This window comes from Pelophylax lessonae, assembly GCF_965119305.1.
Source record: "Pelophylax lessonae genome assembly, chromosome: 7".
Taxonomy (NCBI): Eukaryota; Metazoa; Chordata; class Amphibia; order Anura; family Ranidae; genus Pelophylax; species Pelophylax lessonae.
In genome coordinates this window covers 262,939,010-262,959,938 of record NC_138774.1, presented here as the reverse complement: position 1 = coordinate 262,959,938, position 20,929 = coordinate 262,939,010, and the positions used below count along the sequence as shown (strand labels likewise).

The 20,929-nt window shown below is 44.5% G+C and overlaps 1 protein-coding gene across 1 annotated transcript in view; it reads left to right on the top strand.

Annotated features, from left to right (window-relative positions):
- ADGRD2 (adhesion G protein-coupled receptor D2) overlaps positions 1-20,929 on the top strand; it is a 720,317-nt gene that overhangs the window by 144,698 nt on the left and 554,690 nt on the right. The window contains exon 6 of the mRNA XM_082264234.1: positions 18,208-18,306. Within this exon, the coding sequence (XP_082120360.1) occupies positions 18,208-18,306 (99 nt within the window). The remainder of the gene's footprint in view (positions 1-18,207; positions 18,307-20,929) is intronic.

Genomic DNA, 20,929 nt, shown 5'->3' with positions numbered 1-20,929 from the left:
TTAAGTATTACCTTGGGGAGATGCAGACTAGATTACTGCAATCACTGAGCAGCAAGATATATCACCTGTGATGTATTTCAGTTATCTTGCAAACCTGCCCTGTTAGTGGGTCCTGAGGACAGTATTTGAGAACCACTGCTATAAAAGGTCAAGCTGAAATTTCCACTTTCGGGGAGCCAGAATCAGAGGAATCTCTATCAGCCTCTCAATCCCAGAGATTGTTTATCCAGTCTCTTGCTGAGATGGTCCAGGCTTAAGTTTAAGTTTAAACTTCCACCCTTCGAGACAGCTGAAACCTCTTTTTCCTCCCTGGCCTCCTTTAGAGTCCTCAAAAAAGAAGGATTTTCCCCTGTTGGTGGGATTTTTTAGGCACTCATGTCTACACAAGTTTTGTTCAAAAGTGTTTAATATTTTATTGAAATAACAAAATTAACAAAGTAATAAAAGGCAAGTAAAGTAGAAATACATCACATATGCACTTGAATAAGGCACCAATTGCAGGGTGAGGACTTGTTCACCCAGGGAAATGTCCCAAAATCAAATTTTTGATTTTAGACAGGATCACAGGATCCACCCTAGTTCCAGAGGAGGAGACTGGAACAAGGTCCTCCTGCAAATGGAACTACGGTGGATCTATCTCCTCAAAGCTACTGAACCCCCAGGGTTAAACGAGATGGTATCTTTTAAACCTTTCCTAGAAGGTTTCAGTTCGGGAGGAATGGAGAAATAAGCCCTCCTTCCCCCTTTGCTGACAAACTTCCATATTATTTCCAAATATGAACCATCTTGTTATCCTAATCTGTCATCAATAGGGGTCAGTATTGGCAATACCATTATTTTCTCAAATGCATCTTATGTTCAATGCTTGCATATAATTCCATTTCTGGTTTCTGTTCTCTCAACAGATGCTCCTGCGCTCATCCAGAACCTTTATGGGTTGAAGTCAAAATGATAAGAAAAATCTTTGTATTTTTGTCTCTTTATTTATGCCTTTCGTTCTTCCCTTGCATTTTTACAAGGACAGTAAAAGATCGGCGATGATAGCCTCAATGGGGCTATAATATACTATTTTCCTTCAAAACATACCTCTTCGTTATAATGAGACAATTTTTTATTTAATGCCTGTCATTCTCTGTCCGCCCAGGACAGAAAAATGTGGTATTTGTCGCCAGTGAATCTCTATCAAGCAGACAACCCGGCACGGAAAGCGGCCGCCACCTAGTGGCGAGCCGCATTTTGCGTCTTCTGTCATGTTAAGGTCTCGCATCGCGAGACCCACAGACGGTGACGCATACCATACCCCGCCTGCGTTCCACGCTGACGGGTTAGGTGACGTGCCGGTGGAACGCAGGAGCCGGCCGAACTTCCGCTGTATCGCTCTCCGGGCTAATGGAGCGGAGGAACGCCCGGCCCCTCCGCACCAGGGACCCCATCAGGCAATCAGCACAGGGAGAAGTGAACCAAGCCAGTTAAGTATACACAGCTGTGAAATCCAATTGACTCCACACATATACCCTCTTCTCAGCAGTGAATTCATTGTTCGCTTGCTGAGAACACTGTGAGGACCTGATCTAATCCAGTCTGTCTAAACACCGTGCAAAAGGTAACTTTTTTATTGATACCTCACCAAATCTTTTTATAGATGATGGGGGTAACTGTGCTCTATCCGGCCCTTATTCGTTGATTAGGGGAAACGAACATACAATTGTTCTTAAGGGATAATCATGGGTATTTACCAATCCCTTATTGGCTTTCTCTCCTCCCCACCTATATAGGAATGGGATTGTTAGCTTTCTTTCCAAAATATATGTTGTCACTCTGGCACTGAGATGGAACTTATCATTCCATCTCCGAGCCTTTCTTATTGTCCCCTTTTCAAACAATATGGCCAGCTTATATTATGGGACCAACATACTTTTATGATCCTATATTTCTCTTCTGTAGCTGATTGGCCAATTATTGGGATCCAGTTGCTCTGACTTGATGTCTTCCTGGGATTCTCCACATATATGGGCATAATCTTTCCCTACAACACAAGCCTATGAGGGCTTCATTTGTTGGATTTCATCAACCACACAATCAACCCGTGTTTTTGGCAGAGCGCAAAGAGCACCTGTTTTTAACATATACCGGCAGGTATATAGTTTTACCCATCACCGCACAGAATGTAAGTTGTGATTATACTTCAAATCTTTTTATACAAACTTATGTACTGTATGAATATCTGTATCATTATTCCCATTTGATTGACTTTTGTTTGATCAATTACCTACAGACCACCATTCAGGGTCTCCTATTTTGTCCCCTTGAAGAAGGAGTAGTTGTATAACTCCGAAACTAGTCGGGTCTGGAGTCCTCACCCTGCAATTGGTGCCTTATTCAAGTGCATATGTGATGTATTTCTACTTTACTTGCCTTTTATTACTTTGTTAATTTTGTTATTTCAATAAAATATTAAACACTTTTGAACAAAACTTGTGTAGACATGAGTGCCTAAAAAATCCCACCAACAGGGGAAAATCCTTCTTTTTTGAGACTATATTGGGATGTGGCACCACCTTTAGCACCCAACACAGGTCATCCCCCATTTGACTTATTCAGGTAGCAAATACCATTCCCCGCTTAACCTGTGTTGTGTCCTTTTCTGTTCCCCCGCGAAGGTGATTTTGTCCCCTTCCCCTCCGCGGATAAACAGAAGTAAAAAACCTTTTTATATATTATTATTCAACAATACTTGTTCGAACCATTAATCATAACTTGTTAATGTGAACAGATAACCAGTGTTACCACATTTGGTCTTGCAGATATTGGTAGTCATCTTCCAATTTTGACTGTATCGAATTTATCGTCTCTCCAATACTTATTTTTAGGAACCCCCATTTTTCCTCCTGGTTGGTTTCAGTCATCATGGCCGAGTACACGGGAGATGAATGGGAGAACCTTATGTCTCATTATCTCAGGGACTTTGGACAAAGGGAGTATGCAGATGCGGACCTGTCCGCTCTCTTCTTCCAATTGTCCAAAGCCCTTGAGAAAAAATCAGCCAATTTTTGGCATGTAAAATCTTTTCAGGACTATCTTAAAAATAAAACAAACCCCACAGGCCTTAGAATTCAACTGTTTCCACTATTAGAGGACTTAAGCCCGGAATTTAAGACCAACTGGGAACAAGCCCTGACTGACTGCTCAGCCACCCTTATGACATTACTAATCAACGAATACACTCGTCGATCTGCGATCCTAGACAAAGAAATTAACAGTCTATGTGACAAAATGAAAAAATACAAAACACATAAACTCTTTGATGAAAAGGAAAAACAACTCAAACAACATCTAGAAATTCACAATCGCAACATTTTGATAAAAAAACAAAATAAATTAAATAGAGACACTATGGCCTTTGAACAGAAAAAGGCATATTAGTGGAACACCAATAAAATATTATACAATGGGCCACCTAAAAAACAATATCAGACGAATACATCTCACCCTTCATCCAAAAATACATCACATGTTCCAAAAAATTCAATTAAACAAAAAGTTAAGGAAGGAGTAAAACGAGCATTCCAAGATGAAACAGTAATTGGACAGACAATGAAAAAATCTAATATCCAACAAGAACGAACCCCCAACCTTTCACTTTTCAAGTCACACACTTCCCATTCAGATAGTATCACTCAACCACCACCAGATGTCACCTCTCCTCTCACTAACATACCTACACCCAATATATCCCAAATACCTCTCTCACTTGTATCCACTACTAATCTCCAAGATGCCACTTTTTTAGAACTGGTTCATCAGAGGGCCCCGACCTTCACACCAATGACACAATAAAAACCCCTACACCTCACCTTTCTATGGGCCCCATCACCAATTCGGCACAAATGGACTTGTCAGTCATTAACTTGTCTGACTATGAGCTATCCTCAGATGAAATCGAGGTTTTATCCAAAGGTCTCAGCTTTTGTCCAAATACCTCCCTTAAAAAATTTGACTTTATTAAAGATCTTCACCTTTTCGCTCGTAAGTTGAATTTCAAGGCCGCATATGACAAAACTAACATATCCAATGTACCCAAGTCCAAAAAGGACTCCATTTTAGATACTCTGATATCTTTATTGGAAGAGAACGATGATTTGATCGACAAAATTGATTTGCCATCACTCCTTGAGGGTGTAGACCCCAAACAACCAAATCCGATTCACAAGACCGAATCTTTGAGGAAAAAATCCGACAAATTTCCTATTTCCACTAATGCCAACGTTTCCGCCTTTGTTAAGCTTGTAACAAAAGAGGTCGAAAAAATTAATATTCGGCCATCCAAAACATCAAACATCACGACCAGCCAAAGATTGGCTATCAATAAATTATCACAAAATCATTTAATCACAATTAAACAGGCTGACAAGGGCGGAAACGTTGTCATTATGAACAATTCACAATATACAGCCATGTGTTACAAAATTCTTAGAAATCAGAATTGGTACCGCAAAATTACATCAAATATAGTGATCAAGTATCAACAAGAATTTTATCAATGAATTGATACAGCATATTTGAATAACGTGATTCCGAAGCATACATGGGAATTTATACGTATACCATTCCCTGTCACTCCAACGTTTTATTCACTCCCTAAAATTCATAAAAATGCTACTGACCCACCCGGACGGCCAATTATATCAGGTCGGGGCTCCATCTCCGACAGTGCCAGTAAACTGGTAGATGCTTTCCTCAAACCCTTGGTAACGGCCTTACCCTCACACATCCGTGACACGATACACTTTTTGCAACAAATTGAGGACATACAAATCCCACAAGATAGTTTACTCGTCACCGTTGACGTCGAGGCCTTGTACAGCTCTATCCCCCATGAACGGGGGATGGCAGCTGTACAACACGCCATAACATCCAACTATACCCTCGACGCCTACGGAGAATTCATCCTGTCTATCTTACAATATAATTTACATCACAATGTATTTACCTTCAATGGCTCCCACTACCTCCAGATACAGGGCGTAGCGATGGGCACTTGTTGTGCCCCATCCTACGCCAATCTGTATCTGGGGGAGTGGGAGCAATTCTTTCTTACAAATGAAACTACCTCTATGTATACGGACCACATCAGTATGTGGTTACGATACATAGACGACATCTTTATGATTTGGCAGGGTTCATCTGAACTTCTTGATAATTGTATAGACAGGATGAATCGAAATGACTTTAACCTAACCTTTACCATGAATGCAAGTAAGGACGTGGTCACATTCTTGGATGTGGAAGTAACGAGGGGGGAGGATGGTGCTCTCCACAGTGACCTTTTTCGGAAGCCCACTGCGGGGAACACCATCCTCCATGCATCTAGCTTTCATCCTCGGTCTCTGGTACACTCCATACCATATGGGGAATATCTGAGAGCCAGACGTAATTGCAAAGATCTAGAAGGCTTCCCCAAAGCAGCGGATGATCTTAGAACTAGACTCCTGGCCAGGGGGTACACAAAAACAATCCTGAAAAAAGCTTACAAAAAAGCAATTTCCAGTGAAAGGAGTAAACTACTGTCCCCCAAAGAGAAGAAAGAGGATGATCCAGTTTTAAGAATAATAACAACATATTCGGAACAACATTTAACAATTAAAAAAATAGTATCCAAATACTGGCATGTGCTTGCTTTGGACCCCATTGTGGGAAAATACGTCCCAGAACAACCCCATTTTACCTATCGTAAGGTACCGGCGCTTAAAGACAAACTTGTTCAGAGCGAATTTAAAGATCAAGAAAAACATGACCCGTGCAAATATAAGGGCACTTATATTTGTGGCAGTTGCAGATACTGTGGTTTTATGCTGACATCTAAAAACCCCACCCTGCCGAATGGCCAGGTATTTAGGCCCAAACATTTCGCTAACTGCCGCACTCACGGAGTGGTATACTTACTGCTCTGTGAGTGCGGCTGTTTTTACGTCGGCAAGACCAAGTTAGATTTCTTTAAACGTGCCAACAGACACATAAAAAGTATTAAGACCTGTGACCCTGATCTCCCCCTCGGGCGACATGCGGCACTTGTTCACCCAGGGAAATGTCCCAAAATCAAATTTTTGATTTTAGACAGGATCCACCCTAGTTCCAGAGGAGGAGACTGGAACAAGGTCCTCCTGCAAATGGAACTACGGTGGATCTATCTCCTCAAAGCTACTGAACCCCCAGGGTTAAACGAGATGGTATCTTTTAAACCTTTCCTAGAAGGTTTCAGTTCGGGAGGAATGGAGAAATAAGCCCTCCTTCCCCCTTTGCTGACAAACTTCCATATTATTTCCAAATATGAACCATCTTGTTATCCTAATCTGTCATCAATAGGGGTCAGTATTGGCAATACCATTATTTTCTCAAATGCATCTTATGTTCAATGCTTGCATATAATTCCATTTCTGGTTTCTGTTCTCTCAACAGATGCTCCTGCGCTCATCCAGAACCTTTATGGGTTGAAGTCAAAATGATAAGAAAAATCTTTGTATTTTTGTCTCTTTATTTATGCCTTTCGTTCTTCCCTTGCATTTTTACAAGGACAGTAAAAGATCGGCGATGATAGCCTCAATGGGGCTATAATATACTATTTTCCTTCAAAACATACCTCTTCGTTATAATGAGACAATTTTTTATTTAATGCCTGTCATTCTCTGTCCGCCCAGGACAGAAAAATGTGGTATTTGTCGCCAGTGAATCTCTATCAAGCAGACAACCCGGCACGGAAAGCGGCCGCCACCTAGTGGCGAGCCGCATTTTGCGTCTTCTGTCATGTTAAGGTCTCGCATCGCGAGACCCACAGACGGTGACGCATACCATACCCCGCCTGCGTTCCACGCTGACGGGTTAGGTGACGTGCCGGTGGAACGCAGGAGCCGGCCGAACTTCCGCTGTATCGCTCTCCGGGCTAATGGAGCGGAGGAACGCCCGGCCCCTCCGCACCAGGGACCCCATCAGGCAATCAGCACAGGGAGAAGTGAACCAAGCCAGTTAAGTATACACAGCTGTGAAATCCAATTGACTCCACACATATACCCTCTTCTCAGCAGTGAATTCATTGTTCGCTTGCTGAGAACACTGTGAGGACCTGATCTAATCCAGTCTGTCTAAACACCGTGCAAAAGGTAACTTTTTTATTGATACCTCACCAAATCTTTTTATAGATGATGGGGGTAACTGTGCTCTATCCGGCCCTTATTCGTTGATTAGGGGAAACGAACATACAATTGTTCTTAAGGGATAATCATGGGTATTTACCAATCCCTTATTGGCTTTCTCTCCTCCCCACCTATATAGGAATGGGATTGTTAGCTTTCTTTCCAAAATATATGTTGTCACTCTGGCACTGAGATGGAACTTATCATTCCATCTCCGAGCCTTTCTTATTGTCCCCTTTTCAAACAATATGGCCAGCTTATATTATGGGACCAACATACTTTTATGATCCTATATTTCTCTTCTGTAGCTGATTGGCCAATTATTGGGATCCAGTTGCTCTGACTTGATGTCTTCCTGGGATTCTCCACATATATGGGCATAATCTTTCCCTACAACACAAGCCTATGAGGGCTTCATTTGTTGGATTTCATCAACCACACAATCAACCCGTGTTTTTGGCAGAGCGCAAAGAGCACCTGTTTTTAACATATACCGGCAGGTATATAGTTTTACCCATCACCGCACAGAATGTAAGTTGTGATTATACTTCAAATCTTTTTATACAAACTTATGTACTGTATGAATATCTGTATCATTATTCCCATTTGATTGACTTTTGTTTGATCAATTACCTACAGACCACCATTCAGGGTCTCCTATTTTGTCCCCTTGAAGAAGGAGTAGTTGTATAACTCCGAAACTAGTCGGGTCTGGAGTCCTCACCCTGCAATTGGTGCCTTATTCAAGTGCATATGTGATGTATTTCTACTTTACTTGCCTTTTATTACTTTGTTAATTTTGTTATTTCAATAAAATATTAAACACTTTTGAACAAAACTTGTGTAGACATGAGTGCCTAAAAAATCCCACCAACAGGGGAAAATCCTTCTTTTTTGAGACTATATTGGGATGTGGCACCACCTTTAGCACCCAACACAGGTCATCCCCCATTTGTCCTTTAGAGTCCTCGGTCATTTCCCATACATCCACTCTTGGAGCAAGAAGTGTATAATAATTGGGATCATCCTGATAGGATGTTTGTTCCTCCTAAAAGGTTTTCATTGTTATATCCTATGGAGGATAAGTTTTCTAAGAGATGGAAAATTCCCACTGTGGATGCAGCCATTTCTTTGATTAACCAGAATTTAACCTGTCCTGTGGATAATGCCCAGGTTTTTAAAGATCCAGCAGATAAAAAGTTGGAATCTTTATTGAAAACCTACTTTGCGGTTGCAGGTTCTGCAGTACAACCAGCAGTAGCAGCCATAGGAGTGCGTCAGTCTTTGAAAGAATGCATAAAGCGAGTGGCCAAGACATTTCCTTCTCTAGGAGAGTCTGTGGAAGATCTGTCAGGTCTACCTCGCACTTTGTGTTTTTGCAGATGTCACGGTTTGCTCTGATGACAGTGCATATGCGCAGAATCCTTTGGTTAAAGAGCTGGTCTGCAGAATTACCATGTAAAAAATGACTGGCTAGCTTCACCTTTCAGGGAGAATGCCTTTTTGGTGATGAAGTATATCCAAAAGCTCTGGGGGGGGGGGAAGAGTACGTTGCTACCGGTAAGGGGGAAGAGCAGGTGTCCTTCATTTAAGATCCCCAGCACTCATAATACCAGTGCTTCCAAATCCAGGCAGGCATAGGCGACGGCCTCAACCGTCTGCATCCAGACCGAAGCCTTTGGGGCAAGGTCAGAAAAAGCCCTGGGCCCAGAGATCAGCTAAGTCTTCCTCTAAGCCCTCTCAGTGAAGGGGCGCCCCCACTCGCCTGGGTGGGTGGAGTAGATTCAGGACTGGTTTGTCTCCACCATTTTACAGGAATACAAGCTGGAACTTTGCGTGTTCCCACATCCTCGGTTTGTGAGGTTAAGTATACCAACAGATCCCCTAAAAGAAAGATCCCTTTTTCAGGCATTGGACCAGCTGAGAGCTCAGAGGTTGATAACCGAGGTTCCAGAAAACGAAAGGTTCAAGGGGTTTTACTCAAACTTATTCATAATCCCCAAACCAAACGGGGATGTGAGACCTATTTTGGATCTCAAGGCACTGAATCAGTTTCTGAACGTTTGTTCTTTCTGCATGGAATCAATTTGTTCAGTCATAGCCTCCCTGCAGGGAGAGGAATTTTTAGCATCCATAGACATCAAGGATGCAGATCTTCATGTGCCTAAATTTCAGACCCATCAAAGGTTCTTTCATTTTGCAATCGGAAACCATAATTTCCAGTTTGTGACCCTGCCCTTCGGGTTGGCCACAGCTCCAAGAGTGTTCACAAAGATCCTAGCTCCAGTATTGGCTGTTCTGAGGGATATCTGTAATAGGATACCTGGACGATCTATTATTAATGGATCGATTGGTGAAGGCTCTAAGCCGAAATATCCTTCAGACAGTAAATTTTTTGTAACATCTGGGTTGGATACTGAACTTAGCAAAGTCAGCATTACAGCCAGTCCAGCGTCTGGAATACCTGGGACTTCTTGTCAACACAGTGCAGGCAAAGATATTCTTGCCAGCAAGAAGGATCTCAGACCTGAAGTGTCTGGTTCGGTCTATAGTAAGACTGAGATATCCATCTATACGTCTTTGCATGATGTTACTGGGTAAGATGATGTCCACTTTCAAGGCAATTCCCTATACCCAACTCCATGCTAGACCCTTGCAGAACATTCTGTCAGCGTTGAATGGAAAAATTCAGTCCTTGGACTGGTCCATATCTCTGCTACCAAGAGTACGACAGAGTCTGAATTGGTGGTTGTTGACCAGAAATCTGGAGAAGGGGAAATCCTTTCTCCCAGTGACATGGACGGTGGTGACTACAGATGCCAGTCTCTCCAGCTGGGGAGCGGTTCTGGAGGATGCTCCTGTTCAGGGGAAATGGTCTTGGGTAGAGAGTTGTCTTCCCCTCAACATTTTGGAAATTCGTGCAGTCAGTCGGGCTCTGAAATTGTGGATGCCCAAACTTTGGGGTCACCCTGTCAGGGTGCAATCCGACAATGCCATGGTTGTGGCTTAGGTCAACCATCAAGGAGGCACAAGGAGTCGATCAGCCCAGAAAGAGGTGGATATTATCCTGTCCTGGGCAGAGAAGTTTGTACCATGCCTGACAGCAGTGTTCATTCCAGAAATAGAGAACTGGCAGGCAGATTTTTTGAGCCGTAAACAGATATTTCTGGGGGAATGGTCCTTACATCCGGAGATTTTCAATTTATCTGCCTACGCTGGGGGGTCCCAGATGTAGATCTGTTGGCATCCAGGTTCAACAACAAGTTGAAGAGATTTGTGTCCAGGATCCACTTGCAGTCGGAGTGGATGCTTTGGTGACTCCTTGGGAGGAGTATTCCCTGATCTATGCCTCTCCTCCGGTACAGCTGATATTGCGTTTGTTGTGCAGGATCCAGCTGGAGGGGAAACCAGTAATTCTGGTAGCTCTGGCTTGGCCGAGGAGGATTTGGTATGCAACAATCCAGAGGTTGGCAGTGACGAGGCCTTGGGTTCTTCCACTGCGTCCAGACTTGCTCTCTCAAGGTCCACCCTGCTGTGCATTCTCTAAATTTGATGGCTTGGCTATTAAAGCCTTAATCTTGGAAGAGCAGGGTGTATCTGGCCCCACAGTTCATACACTGATAAACGCCAGGAAGTGTAACGCTCCTGCGTTTTCTGAAACAAGATGGATTTGCAGCTGCAGAAAAACTCCACTCAGTAGTCATGTAGAGATACGTTGAAATACCAATTCCAACTCCCAAGACTCATCACTGTGGTCTGTCTGATTCAGCATACAAATATACACACTCAATAAGATGTTCCTGGAGTGATAGATGTATATAGCAGTATAGTGCTGATGAGTTGAAGAGACAGGTATGAACAGTGACAAATAGGTGAACAGCACTTGAGAGAAATGTTCATGAGAGTATAGATGGTAACAGGTAGGATGCAGATAGGTTAGCAATCATGTATGGTAGTAGGTGGTAGGACAGCAGATGACATACAGGAGAGACTAACCCAGTGCAAGGATAGATGTTAGTAGGCTCAAGAGCTAGCAATATAAAACAACAGTACAGATGATAGTTACAGTCCTTAATATGCAGAGCTAGATAGTGTAAGCTTAGTAGGAAGGTTATGGAGGATTCCCCTGCGGGGTACTTATCACTAATAGCAAGCAGTAGTAGAGAGGTTCGGTATGAGCGAGTGATCCGGTAGCAGGATACAGGGATCAGCAGCGAGGTTCCGACAGCGAGGTACGCTTGTAAGCATATGAGCTTCAAGGCAGGTTGAACGAACATGTGAGTGAGAACGCCGGCGGTTGAAATAGCCGCTCTGCGGCGCTCAGTGATGACAGCATCGGTCTTAAAGGTGTATGCGCACCAACCAGAAGAGAATGGTGGGACGCATACACTGAATGGGAAAGTGGAATAAGGGTATCAGAGGTACCAGAACATTACAGTACCCCCCCTTTAAGGCCGGCTCCGGAAGGCCTCTAGAACTGGTTTTTCGGGGTATTTCGCGTGAAAATTGCGAATCAGCCTAGGGGCATGTATATCAGAGGTATCCAGCCAGGTGTCGTCTTGGGGCCCATAGTTCTTCCATCGTACTAGATATTGGAGTCTTCTTCTGTGGATACGAGAATCCAGAATCTCCTTTATCTCATATTCTTCTCCGCCTTCAACTTGTACAGGAGGTGGAGGTGGGATGGTAGGCCTTATTCCTCGGTCAGGAACATGGGGCTTCAGTAGCGACACATGGAAGATGGGATGTATCTTGAAGTCTGTTGGTAATGTGAGCTGTACTGCAGCTTTTCCAATAAGTTTCCTGATTGGGAAGGGTCCCAAGAATAGAGGCCCAAGCTTTTTGCTAGGGATCTTTAATCTTAAGTTTTTGTTGATAGCCAAACGAGGTCCCCAATAGCATACTGAGGAGAAGGTCTTCTACGAAGGTCATAGTACTTTTTTTGTTGACTATGAGCGTGTGAGATGGTAGTATTAAGTAAACCCAGAGAGTCTTTTATTTGGGTAAGATAATCTGAGGCGACTGGGTTACTTGATGGAAGGATGCGTGGTGGAAGAATAGTGGGATGAAACCCATAGTTCAAGTAGAACGGACTCTGTTTGGTCGTACTGTGGGTTGCGTTGTTGTAGGCAAATTCTGCCAGAGGGAGGAGATCCACCCAATCATCCTGTAGGTATGATGTATAGCAACGTAAATATTGCTCGATGCACTGGTTGACTCTTTCAGTCTGTCCGTTGGTCTGAGGATGGTAGGGAGAAGTGAGCTTTCACTCAATTCGTAGTATGTGGCATAGTTCTTGCCAAAACTTGGAGATTAATTTTGATCCACGGTCAGACAAAAGAGTTTTTGGAATACCATGTAACTTAAAGACATGTTTCATCAGTAGTTCCGCTGTTTGTTTGGACGAAGGTAGTCTGCGAATAGCAACGAAATGTGCCATCTTTGTCAGATGGTCCACGGACACTAAAATGGTATTAAATCCTTTGGAAGGTGGTAGTTCTACTATAAAGTCCAAGGACACAACTTCCCATGGAGTCTGGGGTATTGGTAGACTGCATAGTAGACCGGATGGTTTTGTAGTGTCAATTTTGGACCTGGCACAGACGTTGCATGAAGAGACAAATTTTTGTATAGATGTCTTCATATCAGGCCACCAAAACTGCCTGGTAAGCAAATTAAGGGTCTTTGTCATACCCATATGTCCTGCCATAGGCACATCATGTGACAATTCCAAGATCTTGGTGCGCATAGTAGGGGGTATGTAGAGTTTGTCGTTGTAGTAGAGGAAGCCTTCTGCATCAGCAGTTAGTTGTGGTGGAGGTGAATCCAAACCTATACTGTGCAGAATCTCTTCCTTCAAGGAACGGACAACCCCAATAATACGCTTGTAGGGTATTATAGGAACGGAAGGGATTTCGGAGCAATTATCTTCAGTTAATCGTGATAGCGCATCTGCTTTTTTATTCTTGTCTGCAGGTGTGTAGGTCACTAGGAAGTTAAATCTTAGGAAGAATAGTGACCATCGTACCTGCCGGTGGGAGAGGGTTTTGTTAGTCTGAAGATATTGAAGATTTTTATGATCTGTATATATGAGTATTGGTAATCGGGTGCCTTCAAGTAGATGTCGCCAATTCTCCAGAGCCAGTTTTATAGCAAGCAGTTCCTTTTCACCCACTGGGTAATTCACCTCTGGGCTGCTTAGAGATTTAGAGAAGAAGGCGACTGGATGGAGTGGTGAAGTATTTGTTGGTCGTTGGGAGAGTACTGCTCCTACTGCCATATTTGACGCATCTACTTCCAGAATGTATTGGAGGGATGGGTCTGGATGGCGTAGTATGGGAGCAGAGGTAAAGCTTGTTTTAACAAGCGAAAAGCTTCATTTGCTTCATCTGACCATTTAAATGGTTTCTTAATACTTGTGAGTTGTGTGAGAGGTCTCACAATGGCAGAGAAGTTCTTGATGAACTTCCTATAGAAGTTTGAAAATCCAAGGAATCGCTGTAGTGCTTTGCGGGTGGTTGGTATAGGCCAATCCTGAATACAGGATATCTTACTCATATCCATCTTGATTCCTGTTTTGGATATGATGTATCCTAGGAATAATACTACTTCTTTATGAAATAAGCATTTTTTTAGTTTCACGTATAGATTGTGTGTGAGTAATCTGGATAACACAAGTCTTACATGTTTTATATGTTCAGACAAGGATCGTGAATAAATAAGTATATCGTCCAGATATACCACAACACAGACATCAAGTAAGTCTCTAAGGATATCGTTTATGAATCGTTGGAAGGCTGCGGGAGCGTTACATAGCCCAAATGGCATTACAAGATATTCGAACAATCTGTATCTGGTTCTGAATGCTGTCTTCCACTCATCTCCATCACGGATTCGGATTAGATTGTATGCCCCTTTCAGGTCCAATTTTGAAAAGTAGGTAGCTCCACGCACTTGTTCAATGAGTTCAGGGATAAGCGGCAAAGGATAACGATCTTTTACTGTAATGGCGTTCAATTGCCTATAGTCGATAATAGGCCTGAGACTTGAGTCTTTATTGCGGACAAAAAAAAGTCCTGCACTTGTAGAAGAAGTGGAAGGTCTAATAAAACCTTTTGTCAAATTCTCATCCAAGTATTCCTTGAGATGGGAAAGTTCATCCTGCGAAAGAGGATAAACATGACCAAAAGGTAATTTAGAATTAGGGAGTAGATCAATAGTGCAATCATAATCCCTATGGGGAGGCAGTATTTGAGCATTTTTCTCAAGAAAAACTTCGGACAGATCCTGATAGCATAGTGGTGCAATCTCATCTGACACCACAGACAGGATCTTTCCATAAGACGGGAGGTTACACGTACTCTCGCAATAGTAAGAGAGGAAGGTTAGGGTCCGTTTCTTCCAATCTATGGTTGGTTGATGTGTGTGTAACCAGGGAAGTCCCAAAACAATGGGAAAGTGGGGCGAAGACAATAGGTCGAAGGTAGTGGTCTCCGTATGAGACTCGTTAGTGGTGACTAGGAGTGCTTGTGTCTGATTAGTGATTGAGCCAGAAGATAACGGAATACCGTTAATAAGACTCACAGAGACAGGCTTAGGTTTTGAAATAATATGTACTTTATTTAAAGTAGCAAAACGTATATCAATATCATTTCCGCAAGATCCTGTGTCGATCATGGCCTTAGTGGTAATCCTAGTCTGGTCCCACTGCAATGTCAAACGAACAAAAAGATAAGGGTTAGTAAATGAAGTTGTCAATCCCCCTAGGAGGACATGTGAACACTCACCCTCTTTTTTGCGGACAAGGGGACAGACGCTTATCATGTGATCCGGGGATGCGCAGTACAAGCAAAGATTACTGGATCGTCTCCTGGCTCTTTCAGCAGTTGATAAAGGTGGGCGTATGGTTCCTACCTCCATAGGAGTAGGGTCAACGGCCGAAATCCGAGAAGGACTGGACAATGGCATTCCCATTTTTTTCAGCCTTTCTTTCTCGCAGCCTTCTGTCTATGTTGATACTGAGTTGTATCAAAGCATCCAGGGTGTCCGGTAAATCCGCTCGGGCGAGCTCGTCTTTAACGGCTTCTGATAGGCCGAGTCTAAATTGAGTTCTCAGAGATGTATCATTCCACCCTGAATCAAGGGTCCATCTTTTGAACTCTGCTACAAAGTCTTCTACAGGTCTCCTACCTTGTTTCAAGGACCTCAATTGAATATCGGCAGTACTCTGCCTATTGGGGTCATCATATAGACTAGCGAGTTCCGCTAGGAATAAAGCATAGGAGTTGAGAAGCTGATCGTTTTTCTCAAAAAGAGAGTCTGCCCAGGCCCGTGGATCACCCGTTAGGTATGAAATAATAGTACAGACTTCGATATGATCAGTAAGGTAGGTACGAGGTTTTAGCAAGAAAAGTAACTGACAGGCGTTTTTGAATTCACAAAATTTTTTGCGATCACCTGTAAACACTAGAGGAGGATTTATTTTGGGTTCAGGGGGCTGAGCAGCGGCAAGTTGTGATAGACGGGTTACCTGCTGCTTCAGAGCCTGATTGTCTTCTTTTAATTCAGTAAGAGCGTGTATTAACGCAGTCACTTGTTGTTTTAATTGTGTCACTTGAGTGGGTAAATCTGCTGAATCCATTTTAGGTTCGTTCAATCTGTAACGCTCCTGCGTTTTCTGAAACAAGATGGATTTGCAGCTGCAGAAAAACTCCACTCAGTAGTCATGTAGAGATACGTTGAAATACCAATTCCAACTCCCAAGACTCATCACTGTGGTCTGTCTGATTCAGCATACAAATATATACACTCAATAAGATGTTCCTGGAGTGATAGATGTATATAGCAGTATAGTGGTGATGAGTTGAAGAGACAGGTATGAACAGTGACAAATAGGTGAACAGCACTTGAGAGAAATGTTCATGAGAGTATAGATGGTAACAGGTAGGATGCAGATAGGTTAGCAATCATGTATGGTAGTAGGTGGTAGGACAGCAGATGACATACAGGAGAGACTAACCCAGTGCAAGGATAGATGTTAGTAGGCTCAAGAGCTAGCAATCTAAAACAACAGTGCAGATGATAGTTACAGTCCTTAATATGCAGAGCTAGATAGTGTAAGCTTAGTAGGAAGGTTATGGAGGATTCCCCTGCGGGGTACTTATCACTAATAGCAAGCAGTAGTAGAGAGGTTCGGTATGAGCGAGTGATCCGGTAGCGGGATACAGGGATCAGCAGCGAGGTTCCGACAGCGAGGTACGCTTGTAAGCATATGAGCTTCAAGGCAGGTTGAACGAACATGTGAGTGAGAACGCCGGCGGTTGAAATAGCCGCTCTGCGGCGCTCAGTGATGACAGCATCGGTCTTAAAGGTGTATGCGCACCTACCAGAAGAGAATGGTGGGACGCATACACTGAATGGGAAAGTGGAATAAGGGTACCAGAGGTACCAGAACATTACAGGAAGCCAGTCTCTAGAAATATTTATTACAGGGTCTTCAAATCCTACATTGCCTGGTGTGAAGCCAGGAAATGGCATCCCGCACATATATTATCGGGAGAGTTCTATCCTTCCTGCAAGCAGGGGTAGATATGAAATTAGCCCTAAACATGATTAAAGGGCAGATTTCAGTTCCATCATTTTTTTTCCAGGAACCGATTGCTTCCCAATTGTTGGTTCAAACCTTCGTCTGGGGAATATTGCATTTGCTTCCACCAGTGAAGCCACCGTTGTGTCCTTGGGGCTTAAATTTAGTGTTGGCAGTTTTGCAAAAACAGCCTTTTGAACCTTGGGGACAGGTTACCCTGGTTCTTTTGAGTAAAGAGCCATTCTTGATATTTTATCAAGATAGGGTGGTTTTACGTCCTCATCCAGATTTTTTGCCCAAGGTAGTGTCCGCCTTTCATTTGAATCAGGACATTATACTACCTTCTTTTTTTCCAGATCCTCACTCAGAGGAGGAAAAGTTATTGCATTCTCTTAATGTAATGCGTGCACTTAAGTTTTATTTACAGGAAACAGCTCATATTCGTAAGACCAAGAGCTTGTTTGTACTGCCAGAAAGCCCCAGAAAGGGGTTGGCAGCATCTAAAACTATGATTTCTTGTTGGATTCACCAGGTTATTACCCAGGCGTATGTTTAGTAGGAAAGGTTCCACCTTTTACTGTAAAGGCACATTCTACCACAGGAGTAGGTTCCTCTTGGACACATCGCCATCAAGCCTCTATGGCTCACATTTTCAAGGCCGTGACCTGGTCGTCGGTGCATATGTTCACTCGTTTCTATTGAGTGGATGTTGGGACCCAGGAGGAGTCTGGTTTTGGCCGCAGTGTGCTGCAGGCGGCCGTGTAATCCTTCTTTTGGGGTCAGATGGCGGTATTTTTTTGGTGTCCCCCTCCCCTCAGATGCATTGCTTTGGGATGTCCTATATGTTATGATTTATGGCTCTGTGTCCCATGGTGTAAGAAAAAAAAAATATTTTTAATTCATACTTACCTGTAAAATCTATTTCTTGAAGTACATCATGGGACACAGAGGTCTTCTATGGGGTCTTTTATTGCTTGCTGCGAAAAAAAAAGTACACAAGGTACTTCCTGTGTGGGAGGGGTTATATAGGGGGTCATCAATTCTCATTGGTTGCCAGTGTCCTTCACCTATAGGTGGCTATATAGCCCATATGTTAGGATTTATGGCTCTGTGTCCCATGGTATACTTAAAGAAATGGATTTTACAGGTAAGTATGAATTAAAAATTTATTTTTTTGTTACTTATAATGAATTGTTTGCAAAAGTATGGTTTTATTACTGTAGGAAATTTTGTGTTGGTATGGTAATATCTTTGCAAAGATTTGGAGTTGTCTGTGATTTTTTGAGCAGTTGACCGTGAAAAAATAAGTTTTGATTTGGCCACTCTACAACACACTCTGGAAGAAAACTGAAAATGTGACACTGTCAAGTTTCCCCAAACATTGTCTTCTCTTTTTTTTATTTTCTTATGATCTCTCCTGTTCTTTCCGCTTAGGATGTTCATTACAATGCAAAGTTCTGCAGAACAGTGATGGTGACACAAATTACAAGCCTTGTACAGAGGAAATACCATTTGTTTGCTACTATACACGAGGCAAGTAATGTCATGATTTATTTGTACACTTTACGTATGTTCTAAAATGGGACAGACACAATATATTAAAATGTAAAAACAAAGTAACCTGTAAATGTATGTGTAGCCAGCATAGGTGTGTGCAGGGGGTGGGCACATCCTAATCACTATATGCGGTGCTGATTCCCCCTACTACCCGGGCTTCCCCCGTATTGGCCCCCCGCCACGCAGTGCTGCTGGCTTCCCTCCCCCCCCCCCATCTGGGGAAATGTTTCAGGATGGAGACTGGGGGAAGGGGCTAGTAAATTTTCCAGCACCTTCCTTTTCTAAATGAACACACTCACTCACTCTGTTCATTCATTACTGAATCACATTAAACTGTGTTTACTATGTTTAAAGTGGAACTTTAGACAGAAAACAAAGTCTTGCTAGATCACTTCAGGCTGGCCCATTTTGCAGGTATAGCTATGTAAAACATTAAAAATAAGTGTCTACAGGGCTTTTTAGGTGCAGGAACTCCCTCCTTCCAAGTCAACCCCTGTGTCTGCCCCATACTCACCTCTGAGCCCCGTTCCTTGGTTTCACCCCCACCCAACCTCCCAGCATCACCCCTTTTAGAGAATACAGAACCAATTATCATTTGTGGTGCTAAGTGATTTGTATGAAATTTGTTAATGATAACAAGAAAGACAGTAAATAGATTCCCTGTAGCTAGCAACAATGGACCCCCAGCAAAAATGGATCCACCTCAGCAACATTAAACTTTCAAAAGCCAGCAACAATAGACCCCTCCCTCAATAGTAGATCTCTCCCAGCAAAGATCAACCCCCCCAATAACATAAGACCCACCCCCAGCATCAATAGATCCTCTACCAGCAACAATAGACCTCCCTAGCAATAACAGACAACCCTGCAAAAAAAGATCCCTCCAGCAACAGATTCCCCAGCAGCCAGCATCAATAGAACTTCCAGCTCACCCCCAGCACCGCTTGCCATTACATATATTCAGCAGAGGCGCACCTAGGGTCTCCAGCGCCCTTGGCGAGGAGCTGTATCGGCGCCCCCGAGAGAGGGTTTGACAGAGAGAGAGAGAGAGGGGGGTGACAGAGAGAGAGATGGGGGCTGACAGAGAGAGAGAGAGGGGGTGACAGGGAGAGAGGGGGGGTGACATGGAGAGAGAGAGAGGGGGTGGCAGGGAGAGAGAGGAAGGGGTGGCAGGGAGAGAGAGGGGGGTGGCAGGGAGAGAGAAAGGGGGTGGCAGGGAGAGAGAGGGGGGTGACAGGGAGAGAGAGGGGGTTGACAGGGAGAGAGAGGGGGTGACAGGGAGAGAGAGGGGTGACATGGAGAGAGAGAGAGGGGGGTGGCAGGAAGAGAGAGGGGGTGACAGGCAGAGAGAGGGGGGTGACAGGGAGTGAGAGTGGGGGTGACAGGTAGAGAGAGAGAGAGAGGGGGTGGCAGGGAGAGAGAGGAAGGGGTGGCAGGGAGAGAGAGGGGGATGGCAGGGAGAGAGAGGGGGTGACAGGGAGAGAGAGTGGGGGTGACAGGGAGAGAGAGGGGGTTGACAGGGAGAGAGAGGGGGTGACAGGGAGAGAGAGGGGTGACATGGAGAGAGAGAGAGGGGGGTGGCAGGAAGAGAGAGGGGGTGACAGGGAGAGAGAGGGGGGTGACAGGGAGAGAGAGGGGGGTGACAGGGAGTGAGAGTGGGGGTGACAGGGAGAGAGAGAGAGGGGGTGGCAGGGAGAGAGAGGAAGGGGTGGCAGGGAGAGAGAGGGGGATGGCAGGGAGAGAGAGGGGGTGACAGGGAGAGAGAGTGGGGGTGACAGGGAGAGAGAGGGGGTTGACAGGGAGAGAGAGGGGGTGACAGGGAGAGAGAGGGGTGACATGGAGAGAGAGAGAGGGGGGTGGCAGGAAGAGAGAGGGGGTGACAGGGAGAGAGAGGGGGTGACAGGCAGAGAGAGGGGGGTGACAGGGAGTGAGAGTGGGGGTGACAGGGAGAGAGAGTGGGGTCACAGGGAGAGAGAGGGGGGTTGACAGGGAGAGAGAGGGGGTGACATGGAGAGAGAGAGGGGGGTGGCAGGGAGAGAGAGGAAGGGGTGGCAGGGGAGGGAGAGGGGGTGGAAGGGGGAGAGAGAGCGGGATGACAGGGAGAGAGAGGGGGGGTGACAGGGAGATAGGGGGTGACAGGGAGAGAGAGGTAGGGTGACAGGGAGAGAGGAAGGTGAAAGGGAGAGAGAGGGGGGTGACAGGGAGAGAAGGGGGGTGACGGGGGAGAGAAAGGGGGGGGTGACAGGGAGAGAGAGAGGGGGTGACAGGGAGAGAGTGCGGGGTGACAGGGACAGAGTGGGGGTGACAGAGAGAGAATGAGAGTGGGGGGTGACAGGGAGAGAATGAGAGAGGGGTGACAGGAGGAGGTGACAAGGAGAGAGAGAGAGAGGGGTTGACAGGGAGAGAGAGAGAGAGGTGTCCCCTGGTCAGCTTGTCCTGGGAGTGAAAAGGTGGTTGAAGGTGCTGGTCTGCAGTACGGGCTCCTCTGACAGCCTCAGTGTAATCCCCATCCCCAGCCTGCAGCTGCTGGAGCCAATTGATGATGTCACCGCTGACTGGCCTCATGTGTGGGCGGAGACAGAGCTCCGGAGAGCCCGCA